This window comes from Paramormyrops kingsleyae, chromosome 18 (assembly GCF_048594095.1).
Source record: "Paramormyrops kingsleyae isolate MSU_618 chromosome 18, PKINGS_0.4, whole genome shotgun sequence".
NCBI lineage: Eukaryota > Metazoa > Chordata > Actinopteri > Osteoglossiformes > Mormyridae > Paramormyrops > Paramormyrops kingsleyae.
In genome coordinates, this window is record NC_132814.1 from 20713729 (window position 1) to 20735793 (window position 22065).

Consider the following 22065-nt stretch of genomic DNA (forward strand, 5'->3'; position numbering starts at 1 on the left):
GTCACTACACTAAATATTAATTACCATGTTCCTTATTTAGGAGATGCTGAAGCAGCATATTCTGCTGACCAAATAGCTAGATACAATACTCTGACTATACACACTATAGCTATTCATTTAGTTTTGTCCTCCTCTAAGCTCAACAAGTAGAAGCGCCGCCCTAACAAGTCAAAGGTCGGTGGTTAAAATCCCATGTAATACACATCAATTGTAAGCCTCCCCTGTACTGTAAGTAGCTTTTGGATGAAAGTGTCAGAGAAATGTAAATGCGAGGAGGGGGTGACTTTTTTTCTTTGACTGGGGCCCCATAAACAACAACCCCCCCCCGGCATCTGTGTGCCCAAGATGGCAGATTTACACAACGCAAAGGCACACCTCGTACTCAGGGCACCTGACGACCTGAACATTAATGATTTTGCGAAGGAATTCCTGGAGGTATCTGTGTGGGCAGGTTTCTGTTGCCTGATAACCAGATGATTGTGGGTTTGAGTCCAGGCTCTGTCTTTCTGTGGGATTTTCCAGCTGATGAACAGCATAAAACAAGGGCCACCCCGAGGCGGGGGTGGCACACACTCAAGCTCGGGGGAAGTACACAGATACCAGCTCAACTGGCCACGGTCCGTCGATTTGCCTATGGCGTGCATCACACATGATCTCGATGTGAATGAGAGCAAACAGGGAGACAGTTCCGGTGTGTAAACAGGGGATGTGAACAGGTGCTGTTTCCCTGGGACAGTGTGCAGCTCTGCAGATTAGCACTTGTGATCAGTAGGTCACAGGTTCAAACGCCATCGCCAGCCCAGTGATTTCACCGTTGGGCCCTTGAACAAGGCCTTTAAGGTCAGTTGCATCAGGGACTTACTGACTCTGCTCTCTCACCTATTTATCTCTTTGGACAAAAACCTCTGCTAAATTGAAGTAGTGTAGGGTGCCACAGGCTCTTCTGAAGCAAACAGGACACCAGGTTCTGCTCTCAGCTCCACCTGTTTGGGCTCACAAATTTATTGCCAACTTGAACTGCAATTTTAAATCGTTTCCAGTCTGTAACACAGAGGGTCAGGCGCTGCCGCAAGTTCTGCCGGTTCATTAAAAAAGCAATCATTAGGAAACAGAAATGCAGAACTATAGATGACAACAATATTCACATCAGAACCGATACAAAACTTAAGAGAAGCATCAATTAAAATATGTTTATCTACCAATTAAAATTAAACTAAAAAAGGAATCTTAAGTGGGGATAACAGTGTGATTTTCACGGCTGGGACAATCCGGACTTTATTTAATTTGACATGATCTTGGTCTCCCAAGACTGAAATCCTCCCAATTTTGTGAGGAGTTCCACCTTGAGTCCATCTTTCTGGAAGAGCTTCAGAAGTGGGTTCAGGTTGTCTATCTGCTCAGTCCTCTTCAGATATCTGCGGCTCTGCTGTTTGGTCAGACCCTGAGGAACGGTGATCATGTGCCAAGTCCACTGTCCAGCAGAGACTGGAGAGATGCTGTGGACTCAGGCTCCGCCCCCTTCTGAGGGCAGGGCTACATGTGTGACTCCACCCCTTAACCCTGGCTGCCGCAGGAGGAAAGGCTGTCGTACAGCGAGTCGCTCGGCGACTCCGGGGTCTCCAGCACCTGGGGCTGGCTGGCAGACGTCACGCCGTCTGGCCGCTCATTCCCCAGCTCCAGCCCCACCTCCTTGGCCACCTCAGGGCTGCTGGGAGCTCGACCTTTGGCCCGGCGGCCCTGTGCCTGCTGAGGAGGTAGTGAAAGGCTCTGTGACTCAGCTTCAGTGGGGGCTGGTGGGCCAGAGGGCTTCAGAATCTGAGGAGAGCGTGGGGATGTTAGTTTTACGGTACTCCAAACCATCAGGGGGAGAGCCGTTTTGTCTGCAGGTAAACAAATAATAACGAAAGCAGGTATACCTATTTAATAGCATAAACTAGGTTGCCATTCTTTGGAGGAAACATTCCATTATCGAATCCATGAGCTACAGTAGCCACACCCTCTCCAGGTCCCGCCCTGGTATGCTATACCCTCTATTGGCCATACCCCCAGCAAGCCACACCCTCTCCAGGTCCCGCCCTGGTATGCTATACCCTCTACTGGCCACACCCCCAGCAAGCCACACCCTCTCCAGGTCCCGCCCTGGTATGCTATACCCTCTACTGGCCACACCCCCAGCAAGCCACACCCTCTCCAGGTCCCGCCCTGGTATGCTATACCCTCTACTGGCCACACCCCCAGCAAGCCACACCCTCTCCAGGTCCCGCCCTGGTATGCTATACCCTCTAATGGCCACACCCCCAGCAAGCCACACCCTCTCCAGGTCCCGCCCTGGTATGCTATACCCTCTACTGGCCACACCCCCAGCAAGCCACACCCTCTCCAGGTCCCGCCCTAGTATGCTATACCCTCTACTGGCCACACCCCCAGCAAGCCACACCCTCTCCAGGTCCCGCCCTAGTATGCTATACCCTCCACTGGCCACACCCCCAGCAAGCCACACCTTCTCCAGGCTCAAGGCCGCAGCTTGGTTTTTACACATATATCTTAATGGAGTTTCGCTGTGCATCTCTCCATGGTTGACATGTTCAGGCCGTGTCCTGTTCATGCCTCCACAAAGGACTCGCCTTTCACACCTGTCTGAAGGGACTCCCATGGCTGGCCAGCTGCACCTCCTCCCCGACACCCAGGTACACCTCTGCTTGGCCCGCAGGAGCTTTCACGCTGGGAAAGGTCCAGTTCTTAGAGGGTAAAGAGGCTACCTGCGCTCCAAAGGCGTCATCGGTACTGTCATCTGCAGGAGATCCAGACCAGTTCATTCAGCCCCAAGAAGACAGGTCACACGTTTGGTCATTCATTAGCTGGGATGGAGATGAAGATGTTCCTCCTTACCTCCTGTGATGGTGCAGGACAGGGGTGCAGCGGTGGCCTTTTCCTCCAGGGCGGCGGCATAGAGCGTTTCTCTGTTCTGCTCTGCATCCCTCGGGGGAGCCTCCTCCAAAGCCGACAGCTCCAGGGTCCGGGTCCGGCGGGACGCCTTGGTCCCTGGCCGCGGCGTGTCTCGCTCCTGATGGGGCTTCACCCTCGGGATCCCCAGCGCGCTGCCCGTATAGTCGGGTAGAGGGAAGGTGCCGATGCCGCTGTCCAGTGTGTGTGTGGAGGCAGCGGAGCCTGTGGACAGGGATGAGGAGCCCAGTCAGCACAGGCCAGCCCCTGTGACAAAGCATCCATTCACAATACTCCAGTAGCTATCATTTAGCATCTGTACTCGGTCTGACACCCCAGTGGTGACTCTGAAGGGTCTAAGTGCAGGCCCTACAGACACTGGCATGATCTTAGGCCTCAGGCCATTGAAATGAACTGAAAAGGGTTGTTTTCCAAAGCTAAAGGCTTCCATTTCCTTACCTGCAAAGTGCTGGGAGGTGACGGATTCAGCCAGGCTCTCCTCTGATGTAATTTCACCCTTTCTCACCATGCCCGAGCCCTGAACACAGAGCAAAACATGATCTCCATTTTCAAAGGCCATCTGTACTCAAAAAAAAAAAAAATCACTTGGCAAAGAAGCAGCGTAACAGTCAGGAAAGGCCCACACCTTCTCCATGTCTTCATTACTCTTGGTGTGAGGAATGCCGCCACTTCTGTGGTGGATAAAAAGGGGTCTGGACTTCTTGGAGTCAAAAGAGAGGCGCCGGTGTGCCAGACCAAAGTGGCTTGTGTCCCGCTCGTCCACCCTGCAGCAGGGGAGCAGAACAACAGCATTCAGCTCCTAGGCCAGGCTCACCCCCTATACTTTCTCACATCACTGGGTCATACACCCTATGCTTTCTCACATCACTGGGTCATACACCCTATGCTTTCTCACATCACTGGGTCATACACCCTATGCTTTCTCACATCACTGGGTCATACACCATATGCTTTCTCACATCACTGGGTCATACACCCTATGCTTTCTCACATCACTGGGTCATACACCCTATGCTTTCTCACATCACTGGGTCATACACCCTAAGCTTTCTCACATCACTGGGTCATGCTTTTATTATTCTTACCTGTTCAGCAACTGCTGCATGAAGTTGTCAGAAGTCACCCCCCTATACATGACTGATAGCTGCCCCTGAGCCTGGTCCATCACTACCTCACAAGAGTGCCCCCTCCCTGGACGGTCCAGGGCCACCCCGTTCATGAGAGCGCGCTCCTCCTCCAGGGCCCGCCGCAGGTCCTCTGCCTTCTCCATCAGCTTGGAGATATTCAGGCTCTCCACCTCCAGCTTCTTCTTGGTGGCTGCTTTGGGATCCTTTCCCATGGAGGACGCACTGAGCTTCCCCTCCTTGGGTTTGGATGTGTCGGGTTTGCGGCTGAGTGCCGGCAGCTTGCTCTTCCTCAGGCCGAACCAGCTGGCAATGCCGTTGGAGGCCTTCTGCTTGGCCTCGGCGCCCTGCCCTCGGTCCTGCTCCTGCAACTTCAGCATGTTCTCCTCAATCCCCTTCATGACTTTCTGCTCGATGGCAGATCGAGGCCCAGGAACATACTGCCTTGCAGGTGAGGCCGGGTGGCCTTCAGCGTAGACGGCACTCCTTTTCTTACTACCGGTTAGCTTGCCTCTGTCTTCTGGCCGTGATGCCTGCTTTTGTGAAGAGCCACGATCATCATGAGCAGGCTTGCTCCCTCGGGGATAGGAGGAAGCCTGGCCAGGTCTGGAGGGGGACTTTGATGAGACCTTTGCTGGGCTGCTCTGAGGGCTAGGAGTAGTTCTGGTACTGTGGGAAGGTACGCACTTCACATAGTTGCGTAGAACGTGAGGGGGTTCTGTGCTGGATGACGGCATGCCACCCTTGAGCTTAGTTGCATGAACTCTGGAGGAGGACATCTCAATCTCAGTCTTGGCAGCTACAGAGCCCAATGGCAGTGACTTGGCTCCTGGTTCACAAGGCAGGCAGGTGCCTGGGGACTTCAAAGCATAGCTACTGAGATTGGCTTTAGGGTAAGACTTTCCATCTAGGGAACCTGTGTACTTGGTGTGCTTGTGTTCCGACGGAGTGCGGTCGCCCTGCCTTTCAGCCGTCCTGCTTTTCTCGTTAATGCTCGCCCCAGAGACTTTGCCGGCGCTGCACCGGGCATGCCTCCTGTCCACCGCCCGTGGATTCACCGGTAAGTCGTCAGTGCTCCTTAGCTTGCCGAGTGCGGCTAAGCGCTCCTTGAATAGCAGATGGCAGGAATCTCCCTCGGATTTCGCTACCATTTGCTTCTTTGAAACGGAAGGGCTATCACCTCTCTTAGGGCTATCACTAGCCCGGATGACATCGGGGCCCCGTGGAGCATATCTGTCTGGTGTTTTCTCCCTCACACCGGAGAAAACGCATCCACTCTGGGCTTTCTGAAAAACCAAGGAGTTGGGCAGACTGTGGTGGCTCTGTGCCTGGTACCAGAGCGCACTTTCTGCATAAGTGTCGCGGCTTGATGACTGGAGGCCCGAGGACAATTCTGTGCTGGAGCTCGGCTGTGTGTCTGGAGCATCCGAGTGGCCAGGGTAGGGAGGAAAGTGAGAAATGTTCATCCTTTCAAGGTGCTGCGGTACTCCTGCAGCTGAATGGCCGGATACATTCTCGTAGTGGGGCTGCTTCTGGATGTTCCTCTGTGCTGGTTTCAGCTTGGCACTGCAGCTGGCTTTTGGTGCAGAGTGACTGTTAAAAACATAATTCTTAGCCACAGACAAACAGGCATCCTTGGGAGGGGAAGCGGGTGCAGAATGCGTAGCGGGGTACGTATTAGTCTTTGAGGAAGACGACTGTGTTTCCCTTTCTGTGCTGGTAGCTTGCCGGGACACAACTGCAGAGTGGTAAATCTCATAGGTGTTGTTCCGGCAGGGTATTTTGGAGCTGCGGGTGAGCTGGGGGCTCAGTCGTAGGGGACTCGCCACTTGCGCCCGCTCTCCCATTGAAGGGATTTTTAGGAACCTGAGCAGCCTGGAGGGGGAGGAGATCGGGGAGGCCTTAGCCTCGCTAAGGCATGAAATGGACGTGGGCCCGAGTGCAACGCTTACCTTCCCAGGGGATGGTTGCTGCACTGTGCTGTTGTCAGGGACGGGGCCACAATCAGCCACCGCCAGATTTCTAAGACTTGGGTCCTCATTGGATGCGAGGTGCAGTCTATTGCAGATTTGCACCCTGGCCTGGTGGTCTATCACACCAGGGACTGGCTGGTATGAGGTAGAGGTGTACAAGTAGTTCTTCACCTTTGCTACTTCACTGGCCAGTTTGAAGCAGTACCCTTCCGCGATCTGTCCTGTAGCCAAGCTTTGGATGGCTACTGCGCCTATGTGCTTCAGGGGCAGGGAGTCCAGTTCATTGGCTTGTGATGTACACGGCATGCTTAGCGCTACACCCGAGTGCTTGTCACAGTATCTCTCTTCACTGGGCTCCCCTCCCTCTGGTGTTTCACTGGAAGGATGTTTCTGAGCAGCGTCTTTAATAATGGAATAGAGGTAAGCATCGGTACTGACGGTGTGTGAGGGGTCCGTGGGTAACCCGGATTCCTCCGCAGGTGTGCTGTGCATGCATGGTTTGGTTGTGCTGCCAGAAGGAGGGTCAGTGGCTTGGGAACCTGAGTCCCCTTGGCCATCAAGTTGCTCCTCTGCTCTGGGTTGTGAAGTGCCTCTAACTTGGTGGACCTTAGCGCCCACGTCCACATTCCTCTGGGAGAGCATCAAGCAGGACTGGCAGCTCTCGTGTGGAGTCCCATGGCCTTCGCCATTCATCACAGCTGACGCATTGGTGTCCAGACACAAGTGTGACGTGATTGTGGCCCCGGCTGGTACCAAAGCCGGTGTGAAATGGCAGCAGGATGGGAGACCCCCGCCTGGGTGGAATTTCAGAGGGTCGGTCTCCTCCAGCCGACGCAGCACTTCCAGGATGTGGGCTTTCTTCTTGAAGAAAGGGGACAGAGCCTCCATGGACACAGCGAGTCCCTGAGCACCTGGGGTATTTCCCCTCGTGTGTTCCCCATCACTCTGCAATAAGAGACCTTCAGATGAGTGAAACTGCAAGGCCATGAAAGTTTAAAGGCGCCTGAGTGACACATCCACATGCATCCCCAACCCAGGCCAAAACAGAAAGTAAAATCTACAAACTCCTCAGCCGGCTTCCATTCGTATTTTCTATATAATTTAACATGGGAGAAACACAGGTTCTGTTACCTTGGTTGCTGTTTCATGTTGAGATTCTGGCTGCCTGTTAGTACCAGCGAGGAGTGGATCAGGACCAGGCTCCAGCTGAGGTCCAGAAGATGCCTACAACAAGAAAAACACAGAGCTGTGAGTAAACTGCCAGGCAGGAAAACACATGTAGCAGGATCTGCTGTGAGGAGCATGAGGTTCCTCAGGTGAACCTCCTGCTTTGGTTTGTTCCCCATTTATGTGTCTCTGTATATGGGTCCCCCCCCCCCCCCAGAGGTTTCAAAAACTAAATCAATAGCCAGTGAATCAGAAGATCTCAGCTCGCTAGCTGGTTAGCAGAACACGCTGCTTCAGCGTCTTATAAATTAGGAAGGTGTTTTTTAATATTTAGTGTAGTGACTGTGTGTGACCAACAGGGGTCCCACACAGATGAATGTATGCATGGTCTGAGCGGTGGTAAATGGCACTGCTGGGTGTGTTTTTTTTCGTATACTTTGGTAAGAAGACACGGAGTAGAGCCTAGTGCCACCTGACCTGCTGGTGGGGGCTGAGCTCACTGTGGAGCTTCTGGTTCAGAAGTTCACTCAGGGCCCGGTTCTGCCTCTCCAGGTCGAACACCCTCACCTTCAGCTTGATACACTCCTCCCGTAAGTCCTGGATGAGCCACACGCACAAACGCACACACCTGTCAGGAGGGCCTCTTTCTACAACCCCGACTACAAAGAGTAGGGACGGTGTGTAAAATGCGAATAAAAACCGAATGCAATGATTTGCAAATCATATAAACCCATATTTAATTGAAAATAAAACAATGGCAACATATCAAACAAAAGAGACTATTTTGTTTTATTGTTTTATGACAACTATATGCTGAATCTGAATTTGATGCCAACAACATGTTTTTAAAAAGTTGGAACAGGGGCAACAACAGGCTGGAAAAGACTTATAATGCTAAAACAAAACACCTGGTTGAGTATCTGACAACTAATTAGGTTAACTGGCGAATGGTCAGTAAAATGATTGGGTATAAAAATAACCTTCTAGAGAGTCTCTGTGTAGTGAAGATGGGTGGGAGTCACCACTCTGTGAAAGACTGCGGGTGGGAGTCACCACTCTGTGAAAGACTGCGTGCAGCTATTTTAGAATAATGTTCCTCAATGTAATATTGCAAATTTCATCATCTACGGTACATAATATCATGAAGAGATTCAGAGAATCCAGAGAAATCTCTATATGGATGGGACGAGGCTGAAAACCAGCATTGAATAGCTGTGATCTTTGGGTCCTCAGACAGCACAGACATGAGTCTATATTGGAAATCATTGCATGGGCTCAGGAAAACTTCTGAAAACCACCGTCTTTGAATACAGTTCGCTACATCCACAAATGAAGGATGAAACTCTACCATGCAAAGGAGAAACCAGATCTAACCATGATCCAGAAACGCCTTCTGGGCCTGAGCTCATTATGATGGACTGAGGCAAAATGGAAAACTGCCCTGTGGTCTGATGAATCAAAATTTCAAATTCTTTTTGTAAATCATGGACTAAAGAGGAGAGGGACCATCCAGCTTGTTATCAGCAGACAGTTCAAAAGCCAGAATCCGTGATGGTATGGGGGTGCATTAGTGCCCATGGCTTGGGTAGATATATACAGGTTCTGGAGCAACATATGCTGCCATCCAGACAAAGTCTTTTTCAGAGAAAGTCTTGTATATTTCAGCAAGACAATGCCTAACTGCATTCTTTGTGTATTATAACAGCATGGTCTCCATAGTAGGAAACTGCGGGCACGAGACCGGCCTGCCTGCTGTCCAGACCTGTCACCCACTGAAAACATTTGGTGCATCAAGAAATGAAAAATACAACAAAGGAGACCCTGAACTGTTGAGCAGCTGAAATCCTATATCGGGCAAGAATGGGACAACATTTCACTTTCAAAACTGCAGCATCTGGGGCCAGTTCCACAAAGCAGGGTTTCTTGCTTAGCTGGATAACTTGTTGGATTTAAGGTAGTCTGGGGTAAATATAAGTGAACAGATTAAGTCCATTTAGCCCAGACTACCTTAAATCTGACAACTTATCCAGCTCACCAAGAAATCCTGCTTCCTGAAACAGGCCCTTGGTCTCCTCAGTTCCCAAACATTTACAGAGTGTAGTTACTGTAAATGAAGAGAGGTAAACATGCCCCTGTCCCAACTTATTTGAAACATGCTACTGGCACCAAATTGAATCGGGCATGTATTTCTTATAAAACGATAACATTAACATTTGATATGTTGTCTTTGTTCTACTGTCAATTAAATATGGGTTTATACGATTTATAAATCACTGCATTCTGTTTTTATTAACATTTTACACAGTGTCCCAAATTTTTTGGAAGCAGGGTTGTACAGCAGGCTCAAATCAATAGATCATGTGACACCCAGTTTAATTCTACGGTTGTGATCCAGACTCCACCATGGACACAGAAATACAAACCGCAGTATATTTATGAGTGAGTGTGTACAGCGGGGTTCCCTTGTCCTGTCATGAGTGCACTATTCGTCCATCCTCTTACCTTTTGGTTGAGCAGAGCTTGAACCACGTGATTGGCCACCTGGGAAATCACACAGGATTAGCTGATTGGCTCATTCTGACTGACCCAGTCCTTGGCACTTTTCTGCGACAAGATGTGAGACTCACCTCATCCAGACAGCGTTCATATGCCTCCCTCTGACTCTCATTGGCGAGAGCGAGAGCGGAGTTCTCTGCCTGTAGGGGGCGACAGAGCACAAGGTGAAAGACAAGTAAACCAGGACACAGCAGACCATTAAATGGAATGGCCAATAGGGAAAGAATGTTTTTTTTAGTATGTTAATAATCTACTGTTAAAACGATGTGGTTAAAAAGGGGTCCCAGACCCTGCCTGTGCCTGCTGAATGCCCTACTGCTTACCTCCAGCTCCCTGAGCCTCCCCAGCAGCTCCCTGGTGTTCTCCCCCTCCTCCAGAAATGGCTCAGCGTCGCCCTCTTCTGACCCAAAGGATTCATCACACATTTTGGTCTCGTCAGACATCATGAGCTAAGGAGAGAGCAGTGTTCACAAGGTGACATCAGGGGACAGGAAGGTCCCTTGTCGGGTGGCTGAGAGGATGGCTGGGAGGGGACAGGGGACAGTGGAGAGGTCACCCCTTATTTTATCAGGCTGCTCCCTGTCCACTTGAAGCATGAAGAATCAGGACAGGCCACGTGTCTGAAGCCTCAGGCCGGGATTGGCTCCCAAACAGCGTCCCAGATACGTCTCGAACCCCCCCGAGTGGCTCTCTTCTGCACTGCCTTTGATGACAGCAACAATGCCACTTTACAGCCAGTGAGGGCCTTTATCACGGGTCAGCAGGCACCAGAAACGGCACAGCATCCTACCCGGAGGCTCAAGGCTGAGGAGGGGAGGCACACACGCACACACATGCACGTACACACACACACGCACACACATACACACACACACATGTGCACGCACACACACACGCACGTTCATTAATTTCTATGGGAAAAATGCTAATGCTATGACAACCTTATTCCCTACCCAGCCCTATCCGTAACCATAAATAACCGAATATAAGCACTTTTGCATGATTAATTTTTTGATTGCAGTCACGGATTTTTAGAAAAGAGCCATTCATCACGTTGTGGGGACATTTGGTCCCCACAAAGTAAGCTATATCTGGACCAGGCATGCACACATGCGTGCACACACACATATATACACACATGCCTGTCCCTCTTAGGCCTCTGTGGACATAGGGGCTCAACCGAAATGTACTAAATACAAACCCATATACTGCCATAGATAAACAGAGACAGAGACGCAATCAGCCCCCATCTCACATGACAGTAGGGTTTGGGTTAGGAGACACACTGGGGTCACACAGGAGGGGTGGGGGGTGAATGAATGAATGAATGAATGAATGCAGGCACAAACGGCGATTAAAATGAAGAACATAGATGTTATAGCACACCTGCAGGGCTGGGTCTGCTCAGGTCAGGAAGCCGGTGGTGTGTCCCGCCAGAGCAGCTTGTGTCCGTCGCCCTGCGGGACGAGAGAGCAGAGCGGCGCGTCACAGCGGCCCTCCCGCCCGCCGTCCACCGCTCGCCCGCCGTCCACCGCCCGCCATCGGCCCCGACACGCCCGCTCCGGAAAGCACCTCTGACCTGCCGTTTGCCTCCCTCTCTTAGCAATGCAGCATCAAATAGCCCATTGAGCGCACAAGAAAACAGGCAATATCAGGATCATTCCGCAGTGAAACGTGGACACATTTTATACTGCTTATCAACACTTACACTTTGCCATTAACCAAAATATAACCACAATATAACCACAATATAGTCAGCTGATCCAATAAAGTGTGAGAGTACAATAACGGTGAACACTTACAGAAGCGCTGAAATGCACATCTACTGAGCTACTTGTGCTATTTGGTTTAAAAAGACAAAAATCCTGAGGATGTCCCTTCATGATTTCCATGCATCCACCTTGCAGCCATGTATCCTGCACAGGGTCCCAGCGGCCTGGAGCCCGTCCCAGTGGCAGAGGGCAGACGGCACCCTGGGCAGGATTCAGGCCACCATACCAGAAACGCAGGGTTTCCATCTGAAAATAGGTCATCCAACCATAAGCTTTATGAGGATAACAATATAGAGAAAATGAATGGATGATGCCACTACAGACAGAACGAACAAAGGCATCGCTCTCTGAATGAATGAGACGCAGTCAGCCTATTGACACTATGATGATCTGCTGTGCGCCTCAGCCTCGTGTGAATCCCAAGGCTCCCTTTGTGTATCTGCTGCTACACTCACCTCGCATCCAGTATGTGCATGTGACCGTATGCAGGCTGACAGCTTACAGAACACAGTGGAAAGATGTCCCTTAACAAAGGACGCTGCGTGGATGTCCCTTAACAAAAGCAGCCGCAGGATGTCCCTCAACAAAGGTGGCTGCGGAATGTCACTTAAAGGCAGCTGCAGGATATCCCTCAACAAAGGTGGCTGAGTAGATGTCCCTTAACAAAGGCGGCTGTGGGATATCCCTTAACAAAGACGGCTGAGTGGATGTCCCTTAACAAAGATGGCTGAGTGGATGTCCCTTAACAAAGACGGCTGAGTGGATGTCCCTTAACAAAGACGGCTGAGTGGATGTCCCTTAACAAAGGTGGCTGCGGGATGTCCCTTAACAAAGACGGCTGAGTGGATGTCCCTTAACAAAGATGGCTGAGTGGATGTCCCTTAACAAAGACAGCTGAGTGGATGTCCCTTAACAAAGACAGCTGAGTGGATGTCCCTTAACAAAGACGGCTGAGTGGATGTCCCTTAACAAAGGTGGCTGCGGGATATCCCTTAACAAAGACGGCTGAGTGGATGTCCCTTAACAAAGACGGCTGAGTGGATGTCCCTTAACAAAGGTGGCTGTGGGATATCCCTTAACAAAGACGGCTGAGTGGATGTCCCTTAACAAAGGTGGCTGCGGGATGTCCCTTAACAAAGACGGCTGAGTGGATGTCCCTTAACAAAGATGGCTGAGTGGATGTCCCTTAACAAAGACAGCTGAGTGGATGTCCCTTAACAAAGACAGCTGAGTGGATGTCCCTTAACAAAGACGGCTGAGTGGATGTCCCTTAACAAAGGTGGCTGCGGGATATCCCTTAACAAAGACGGCTGAGTGGATGTCCCTTAACAAAGGTGGCTGCGGGATGTCCCTTAACAAAGGTGGCTGCGGGATGTCCCTTAAAGACAGCTGAGTGGATGTCCCTTAACAAAGGTGGCTGCGGGATGTCCCTTAACAAAGACGGCTGAGTGGATGTCCCTTAACAAAGACGGCTGAGTGGATGTCCCTTAACAAAGGTGGCTGCGGGATGTCCCTTAACAAAGGTGGCTGCGGGATGTCCCTTAACAAAGACGGCTGAGTGGATGTCCCTTAACAAAGGTGGCTGCGGGATGTCCCTTAACAAAGACGGCTGAGTGGATGTCCCTTAACAAAGGTGGCTGCGGGATGTCCCTTAACAAAGACGGCTGAGTGGATGTCCCTTAACAAAGACGGCTGAGTGGATGTCCCTTAACAAAGGTGGCTGCGGGATGTCCCTTAACAAAGGTGGCTGCGGGATGTCCCTTAACAAAGACGGCTGAGTGGATGTCCCTTAACAAAGGTGGCTGCGGGATGTCCCTTAACAAAGACGGCTGAGTGGATGTCCCTTAACAAAGGTGGCTGCGGGATGTCCCTTAACAAAGACGGCTGAGTGGATGTCCCTTAACAAAGGCGGCAGCGAGATGTCCCTTAACAAAGGTGGCTGCGGGATGTCCCTTAACAAAGGTGGCTGCGGGATGTCCCTTAACAAAGGTGGCTGCGGGATGTCCCTTAACAAAGACGGCTGAGTGGATGTCCCTTAACAAAGGCAGCAGCGAGATGTCCCTTAACAAAGGCAGCACAAAGATATTCCTCAACAAATGCCGCCCCCCACACTGAACAAACAGGAATGGCATATTCTCACGGTGTGGAAAGATCAGCAACTGAACCCTGCTGCTGTCCATACATTGCACATTACTGAATACGTCGCAAAGGTAAATAACTTAATTAATAAATAAATAACCTCTTTCGTGGTTTCAGTAGCTTATACAGGCGTTAACATTTCCACAGTTACTAAATAACCCATCTTTGTTAAATAACGCTGTCAGTGTTCATGGCTCATGTCACGTTACTGCTTCTGTAAACATGCATCCAAAATCATTCTAACGGCCCATTTTCAAATGCACTAGTTTTGTGTGTTCAACTATACTCCAATGTTTTTTTACTACTACAAGTACTACTACAAGTACTACACTATTACTACACATATTGCTATAAATACTGCCACCAGTACCATGATACTATAAAGAGCAGTACTCTTACTACAAATACTGCCTCGCATGTCCTCCCCGTTGCCTGTAGTCTAAGGACGTGGCCCCCAAGCTGCCTGCTGTCTCTAGCTGCCTGTAATCTGTCAATGTGTGTATCTGCAATTTAGTCACCTTGTACTGGGCCAGCCATCCCGTCCAGGATGGGACAAGCTCCAGGCCCCCTGTAACCCGGACCAGGATAAGTGCTGCTCCCTGGCCCCCTTACCCTGGACCCCCTGCGTCTGCGTAGATGGACCCCCTGCGTCTGCGCAGACGTCTGCCGCTGCCCTTCCGGCCCCTTGAGACCTTTGGGGTGCCACAGAAAGACAGACGGGGTCTTCGCCGCTCGTCCGCTCACTGCCAGCCGCCCCTCCTGGCCCCGGCCATGAGCCGCCTTCGACTGTGGGCCGCCTGCCATTGTTCCAGGGGCTGCGGAGTGGGGGGGGGGGGGGGGTGGAGCTGCCAGTGGGAGCAGCTGCGCTCCATTCCCCCGCCCCCTCCCCTCCTCCACTGCAGCCGCTGTTCCGGATGAGCATTAACCCCTGAGCTGCCAGAGCTGCCCAAGAAAGGGGGGGTGCAGACAGCCCCCCAGTCAGGTGACTTTAATGCTGGCTTCCTACAGACATAGTGTTTTTGTGTCACAACCCCATTATTCACACCAAAGGAGAGGGGTCAAATAGTGACACCCCCCTCCTCACATAGAGAGAGATGACGGCACTACACTGCCCCCTGCAGGGCAGCATGATACAGAGCAGTCAGAGCTTCAACCACGGCCTTGTTAACCAGCCAAACACAATATAATCCCTACAGTGATGAGTGAGGGATGCCCAGCTGAGGGAGACCTGGGCTTGGAGGTGGAGAAGGGGCGGGGCATGTGCAGGGTGCTCAGACAGCTGACCAATGGCTCCACACTGTCACCCATGAGCTAATATGTGACTCTAGGGGCATCCACACTGCCTCCCCAGCCTGGAGGATCCACCCCCCCAGAGCCCATCTGTTCTGGCACCACACGTGAAGGCAGTCCTGTGTCCCAAAATCACAGCCAAATAACAACACATCCAGCAAAACCAGATGTGCCGGAAATATCTGCAGCTGAGTCGTCGGGGGAGGGGTGCAGCCACACTAGGGAATTGAACGGGGTGGGAGTTGCCAACAAACCCCCCCCCCCCCCAGTTCCTTCTCCCAGCTCCGGACTACTGCCGTTTTAATGCCGGAAAAGCCCCCAACTCACACTGCGCTACGGGCCAGAGAGCCCCCAACTCCATCCTGCTCTTACAAAACAGAACAGCTCATGGGAATCTCATGCTGTTCAGAAAACGTTCCTTTATTCCACTGTCAATCAGCAAAATGTATCAACAAATCACATAGCCAAGCTCAGACCCCACCCCTATCCTGTGTAAAGCCGTTACCCATCCGTGACACCCCCCGAATACCACACACACGCTGCGAATTACAGCTATAGCCCCCCGACCCCGCGGCTCAGATCTGAGACACCCCGGGGCACACCGTCAGAAGTTAATCCCATTCACCATCAAGGGGCGCCAAGCAGTACACCCAGGGTTTGTCCCCCTGAACTGTGCCACCCCCAGCTCCGACGGGAACACCCTGGGAAGAGGTAGAAAGAGGACGCAGTGTCTGACAGGCTGGACGGGAACAGTCACGTGGAACTGACTGTGTGAGTGTCCTCACCGCCACCGCGGTGCAGTGCACTGACGCGAGGCGGCAAGCCGTGATGTAAACAGATGCTCAGAAACGGTGTCTCCCTCGCCGGCCATAGCCTAGGCCTGGGTTAGATTTCAGCAAACATCCAACCCTTTAGAAGATAAGCGGGACTAATATAAAATGATCTAATGTGCTGTATGCAAGTCCTCTGCAGGGTTATCACAGGGACCACCCTACTGGCTTGCTGCAACTTAGCCGGATAAATTTAACAGGAGATTCGCATGGTCAAGTGGACAGCCCCACAGATGTGCAGGTCGCCATGGCGACAAAGCAGGGTTACCCTCACCTCCGGCTCACGTTGTTACCATGGCGCCATATTCATACCGGTAATGTGCTGCGCTAATCCCACAGCCAGAGCCACATGTGAGCATCGCCGTACAGCCAGCCCCGAATGAGGGGGGCCTCACCCAGCCCCCACCCAGCCGCCTGCAGCCGTCTCAGGGTCAGAGAGATGACAGGAGGACATCAGTGTTCACGTGTGTGTTTGGGATTGGGGGGTGGGGCTTTGCAGTCCCACCCCTGACTGTGCCAACCAATCATATTAATCAGGGTGGCTAACTGCCCCAGCTGTGACTCTCCATCACTGACCCAACAAATTTACATGCCCCCCCCCCCCGCCCCTGGGTGTCTGTTTTAGTCATTTACGGATTTTAACCCTTTGTTAACTGTAACAAATTTTTACACAGCTTAACATATAATCTCCAAGCTCTTGTCAAACAGAGCTGCTTGTGGGAGTCTGAGGGGGTCCGATTCAGGGGCATTTCCATAGGGGGGAGTGCACCACCAGCTGCGCGCTTAATGGGACGACGCACTGTGCGTTACAGGGTTCGCTTAAGGCACGGTGTAGTTTACCAGCTTACTATGCAACAGAAGACTTAACTTCACATAAATATGTTGATAAATGAACAAGCCCAACCCAGAGCTGATGTGACTGACTGGAAAGCAGAATAAATCTGCAGAATGACACAGAGGAGGAAGAGGGTCACTGTGTTGCCATCACCCTGCTGCTGCTAGGGGGAGCCGTTGGTGAATATTTCTACATCCTAATGTGCTCCAAAAGCTGGTCCTCAGCACATAACCATGGTAACCGCCTCCCAGAGACGTGGGGGGGGGGGGGGCACAAGATAGGAGTGGAAGCGCAGACTGCTGCTGATGGCTGCTTCAGTGTGGATGTGTGAATGACAGTGTGTGTGAGTGTGTGTGTGTGTGTGTGTGTGTGTGTCAATCATGACCCAAAAGCATTCAGCTGAGGACTCACGCTACCCCCTGCTGAAACAGCCCTTATTCATATTTTCCAAATAGCGACACTAACAACCTTAACATTAAAGTCAACTCATCCATAAAGGCACAGACAGACAGAGAGACATAGACCAAGACAGAGACTGATACAGACACAGACCGAAAGTGAGAGAGACACAGTCAGAGAGAGACATAGACAGAGACACAGTCATAGAGAGAGAAACAGAGACACCGACAGAGAAAGAGACATAGACAGAGAGACACAGAGTCACAGAGAGAGAGACGCACAGAGATTCAGACAGAGAGAGACAGACCGACAGACATGGTGTGCAGAGCATGTGTCTTTCATTCACATATGAAGCCTGCTGGGTTTAAGGGTCTGTTGGTCTGAGATTTACAGCTGATCTACTTAAAGAGCAAAGACCAGACAGATGTGAGTGATCCTTTTAAATTCCCAGCACAGACAGAGGTACGGAGGAGGAATGGCAAAGCTCACGTGCTCTTCACAGTCTTCCACAGCCTCAGACTCTCCTCAGCCCGACCACATGCAGAGTTGGGAACCATCCCCACATCAAGGCAGCAGCAGAACAAGCAGTGAGGCAGCGTCCTGCAGCAGCCCTCAAAATGATCAGCATTTCAGGAGCTCAGCCCGTGCTGAAACCCCCAGAAGTCCAATGCTCCGTTGCGACCCTCTGGCCCCCAAGAGCAGCATTGCCGCTCCCTGGGCCTGGCAGGGAGTTAGGAGGGAGCAAAAATGTGGACTGTCTGCGGGTCCCCAAGGACCAGATTAGGAAACGTTGCCCTAGAGTAATCAAGCGGAAACTCCATCGTCTGCTTGGCTTTTGGTCGAAAAGCTTTCCTGGGAGATCCTCAATCCCGTACTTCATTTGATTTCTGTATTGGAAACTCGTGTCAGTAACTGTCTCTCTTTAAATAAAGGTTCCCACAAAGGTTCCACACCGTCCAAACTGCACCCTGTCCACCAGGCTCAACGAGCGTAGAGTCGAGATCACAAAACTGTAAATGGGGTCTCGTACTGTCTGATGGTGTATGCTGAAGACCAAGCAGTTTTTTTGTCCAAATACCCCAGGAACACCCTGATACAAGGACATTCATCCTCCTTTCATATCTTACTAAATGAAGGTAAGTCTCTCTTCTGAATAAGACTATCAGCAAACCTTCAGGAGTGGCTCTCAGCCAGTCTGGTCCTGCTCCAAGACCCCGGAAGCCGAGGTCCACGTCTCGCACTCGTCAGTCACGCGTTACGCTGCATACTTGGGCACGAGCGGGAGCCAAACGGACATGCACAGCGGCGGGACCTGAATCTAGAGGAAGAGGGCAGCCTTAGGGAGGTAGAGAACATGGACATGCAACGTGGGAACAGTGAAGCTCAGTATGAAACAAACTGCACTGAACGACGGGACTCTCACTCACAGCCGGACATCTGAAAGCTGTGCGGTGAAAAAATAATAAAAAATGTCTGCCGTCAGACATAAAGGGTGGTGAAATCAGGTTGGGGGGGGGGAGGTGTTCAGACCCCCCTGCTGGAATAAATGCCTGTGAAAATGAAGAGGAAAACCCCAACCCTGTTTGACATCCTCCCTACTGACAGCAAGTCTGAGATCAAAGGGCTCCTGTCTGAGAATGTGCTGCCTTGAAGTTCTGCATGCAGCCTAAACAGAGGCGCCGGAACAGGAAGGTTGACGTGGAGGGGGGGGGGGCAGGGGGAACCACGGCCGCATCTGCGTGGGAGAGGCAATGCTACCTCACACTGGGGGGTGTGGGGGGTCACATCCTACCCCGTTTAACATCCTCCATCTGCTGGCCATGTGCCCCGCGTGACGTTGGCAGATCTCAAAACCAGACGTGGTGTCAGAGGGAAGGGAGAGGCGGAGCAGCGGCTGGGGGAGACACGGCTGTGCTGTAATCACCGAGTTACGTGGGGCAGGCAGAAGCTGGCAAACGCGGCGAGGTAACCCAGCAGCCCACTACAAGCAGTATGTCTGGGGCAGAGGGGCACAGGGACGAGCGTTTATGTGAGGCAACGTGGCCCAGAGCATGTGGGAAAATGCAGGGACATATCTGGCACAGCTGGGGGGGGGGGGGGGGTGCTGCTCTTAGCTCAGTCACCCTGTAATTACCCACCGTTTCAAAGCTGGGGACCGGTTCCGGGTTCGAGGTTAAAACCGCATCCCTGTAGCCCTCGCAAACCGTTGTTCCTGATAAACGCTCCCAGCGAGCAGGAAGACTGGCGTGCCCTGTGCTCTGTCACAAAGGAGGAATCAGCAGCTCGGACGTCTGAATGAAAAGGTGCCCAGACTGTAGGGCTGATTAAACCTCACCCAGAGGGTAACCTGCAGGGGTGATGTATCCTCCTCATGTCAACCGTACGACAGTTTGCTCACGAATCTGTTGTTCCTGAAAAGACATGTTGAGCTGTCAACCAAATGTATGGCAAAAACATGTCAGGGATGGTCTGTTGGGGTGACTCACAGCACGCCATGTGTGTCCGTACACACTTACACGACTATTCATGGCATCAGCATTTAGGCCACATATAGGCTTGGGGCATTTCCTGAGAGGAACTCGCCTCGGGCTGCTGCTGACCGCCCCTGGTGAAGAAAAACGACTCCGCCGAAAGGGAAGGAGGGGAGCAGAAGCAGGATCCGGCCGGCCGGCACGGGAAGGCCCAGTGTCCCTGAGGGTCGACCCCCCCCCCCCCCCCCACACACAGCATCACGGGAAATACCGCAGTGTCACACGTGTGATCTGTGTGACCAGATAGTGATGAGGATAGCCCTGGTCACGCCTAACACCCCCGGATTTTAATCAGATTGCCCGTAAGCTGCATGCAAACTGCTTTTAATTTCACACCGGTTTCACTTATAAGAAATATAAATGAACAGATTCAAAGATGCAAAATTATTTGCCTAAGCATTCCAACGAACGAGGCCTGCCATTTTAGGTTTATAAGCATTTTAATTTCTTCATGTAACACATCTTCGCTAGGTTAATAATTTATATTGAGCAATAATTAATAAGCCACCCTTAACGTTAACATTTTAGTACTATAACACACTTCCCCCAGATAGTCAAATTCCGAGCCCTACTTTCTAACAGCGCCGAAATTGCAGGTATAAACTCACAACGGGGACATAATATCCCATCCAGGAGCCACACAAACATCACTCCAATGGTACAGGGAGGATGAACCATCCTTTATAACTTACCTAGCGTATTTTATCAGTACCGTGAAAACATCCTATCTGAGTACTTCTAATAAAATTCAGTATTTAGAAATACGATTTAATTCTGTAACTGGTTCATTAAAAAAGACCCTAATTCAGGCAAATATGAAAATAAGAAGCCTGCAGCCTCGCAGACATCGCATATCCTGTTAATCCCATACTAACGCTGGAAATGATTAATGTACACAGTAAAGAGGCGCTGCAGCCAGGGCGGTGCGTTTTCCCAGCACGACCCCCATCCAACGCTGAATAAAAGCCAGAAAAGTCAGCGGTCAGTGGCGGACAGTCACGGCTGGAGCGCTGCATCCCCCCCCCCCCCGGGCTGAAGGCGCTGCCAGCCCCGCATGCATGCATGCCTGTGCCGGTGACACCGACACGGTCCGGCCTCCCACAAACATGCCGGGTCCCGACAAAAGAACCGGAGGCTCCTGCTTTGCCTCCGCTTAATGTGAACGTGTAAAAATTATCATAAAATAACAATCTGCATTTAAAGGGGCATCTTAGATCACGGACATGCAACTGACGATCCGAACCACAGGCGACCCGCATTTTAAAAGATACCTTTGATCACGGACATGCAACTGACGACCCGAACCAGAGGCGACCTGCATTTATAAATGCACCTTAGATCACGCACGGGCGGCTGGCGACCCGAACCAGAACCGACGAGCTTTGTAAATGCTTTTCAGCGTCTTACCTCATTAGTCGCCGGGGACCGCAGAAAAATGAGACAAAAAGAGGCTCAACCCCGATGCCGGGACGCGCGTTAAGGGGCTTTGATTAGCGCCGACGAGCCGTGCTTCCTGCTCCCCGGGCACTGCGCTCATTTCCCCCGTATCTCAGCCCCTCGTCAGGGACGGTGATGTCATGGCTGGGAGCCGCATCCGCCGCCCTGTCTCTTCCCTCCACGGGGCAGCATGGGGCCGGTCCGCCTTGCAAGCGATGGCTTTATAACACCGGGCGTGCGATACCTTCGCAAACGTGACTATTACTAAATATAGTACTAATGTCAGTACTGATCACGCCGTGTAGAGTAAACGCTGCACCGCCAGGGCTCGCCACCCCGGCATACAGTAGATGTTACAGTATTTGCAGCTTCAGTTCTTCACACGTTGCTATAAACCCGCCTTTGAAAGTAACGTTACCGCTGCCCGGTTCCGCATCGGGCACCTCCTTTGTGTGAAGCTCACACGTACACGTTCCTGAGCCTTTCTGCAGATACATGAAGCGACCTGATAGCTTAAGATGAGGTCTGTGACAGGCCAGTTGCTGCTGTAGGCTGCCCGGACTCCGCTTAATCACAGGGATATACACGCTGAAACTGGATTACGTGGATTATGTTATCAGTTGGCTGTGTTAAGCACATCATTATCAAAGTCATGTATAAGTAATGAAAATAGCAGCACTGTAACCTTACACCACCAGGGTATGGGTTCAAATCCCCCAAATTGTCTGAATTTCGTATGTTCTGCATGGATCGATTGAATGGATTTCGTTCTTCAGTGCAAAAACACGCAGGTTAAGTGAATTGGTACTAAATGTGTGACTGTGCCCTGTGATGGACTGGCATCGTGCCCAGTGTCCCCACCTCAGATCCTGTACTGGGTGAGCAACGGCATGATGGATGGATGGATAGAAGCGGCCTCTCGTATGAGAATTCTTGGCAAACCTGTTTCCCCCATCATCTTCATTATTATAAAGTTCAGAAGGGGGACGCAGCTGTCCTGCTCACTGTGTCACCCGAGTACACAGCGCCTGAGGGCATGCGACCATAT

General features: G+C 51.5%; 1 protein-coding gene across 3 annotated transcripts; it reads right to left on the minus strand.

The window, feature by feature from the left end:
• Window positions 1-965: 965 nt before the first annotated feature.
• Window positions 966-21756, minus strand: LOC111837043 (nck-associated protein 5-like). Of its 3 annotated transcripts, none has more exons than XM_023798794.2 (13): window positions 20988-21756; window positions 11171-11241; window positions 10108-10233; window positions 9856-9924; window positions 9731-9769; window positions 7706-7825; window positions 7193-7285; window positions 4050-7006; window positions 3590-3728; window positions 3403-3481; window positions 2890-3168; window positions 2634-2791; window positions 966-1815 (listed from the first exon to the last, which is right to left on the minus strand). In XM_023798794.2, the coding sequence occupies exons 3-13, from the start codon at window positions 10228-10230 to the stop codon at window positions 1555-1557; spliced, it is 4317 nt and encodes a 1438-aa protein (XP_023654562.2). In that variant the 5' UTR covers window positions 10231-10233; window positions 11171-11241; window positions 20988-21756; the 3' UTR covers window positions 966-1554. The 3 variants fall into 3 exon arrangements, with proteins under 3 accessions (XP_023654562.2, XP_072558389.1, XP_023654563.2); XM_072702288.1 differs by lacking the exon at window positions 20988-21756 and adding an exon at window positions 17539-17559; XM_023798795.2 differs by having other exon boundaries at window positions 1681-1815; window positions 2625-2791.
• Between the last annotated feature and the right edge of the window lie 309 nt (window positions 21757-22065).

What these genes read in the sequence shown, in the direction of transcription:
- LOC111837043 (XM_023798794.2), bottom strand. Translation starts at nt 10,230, where the DNA reads ATGATGTCTGACGAGACCAAAATGTGTGATGAATCCTTTGGGTCAGAA. An exon ending in CACCTCCCAGCACTTTGCAG is followed by an intron (nt 3,169 to 3,402) that starts GTAAGGAAATGG and finishes CCCTGTCCACAG; the next exon opens with GCTCCGCTGCCTCCACACAC. An exon ending in GTCCTGCACCATCACAGGAG is followed by an intron (nt 2,792 to 2,889) that starts GTAAGGAGGAAC and finishes GATCTCCTGCAG; the next exon opens with ATGACAGTACCGATGACGCC.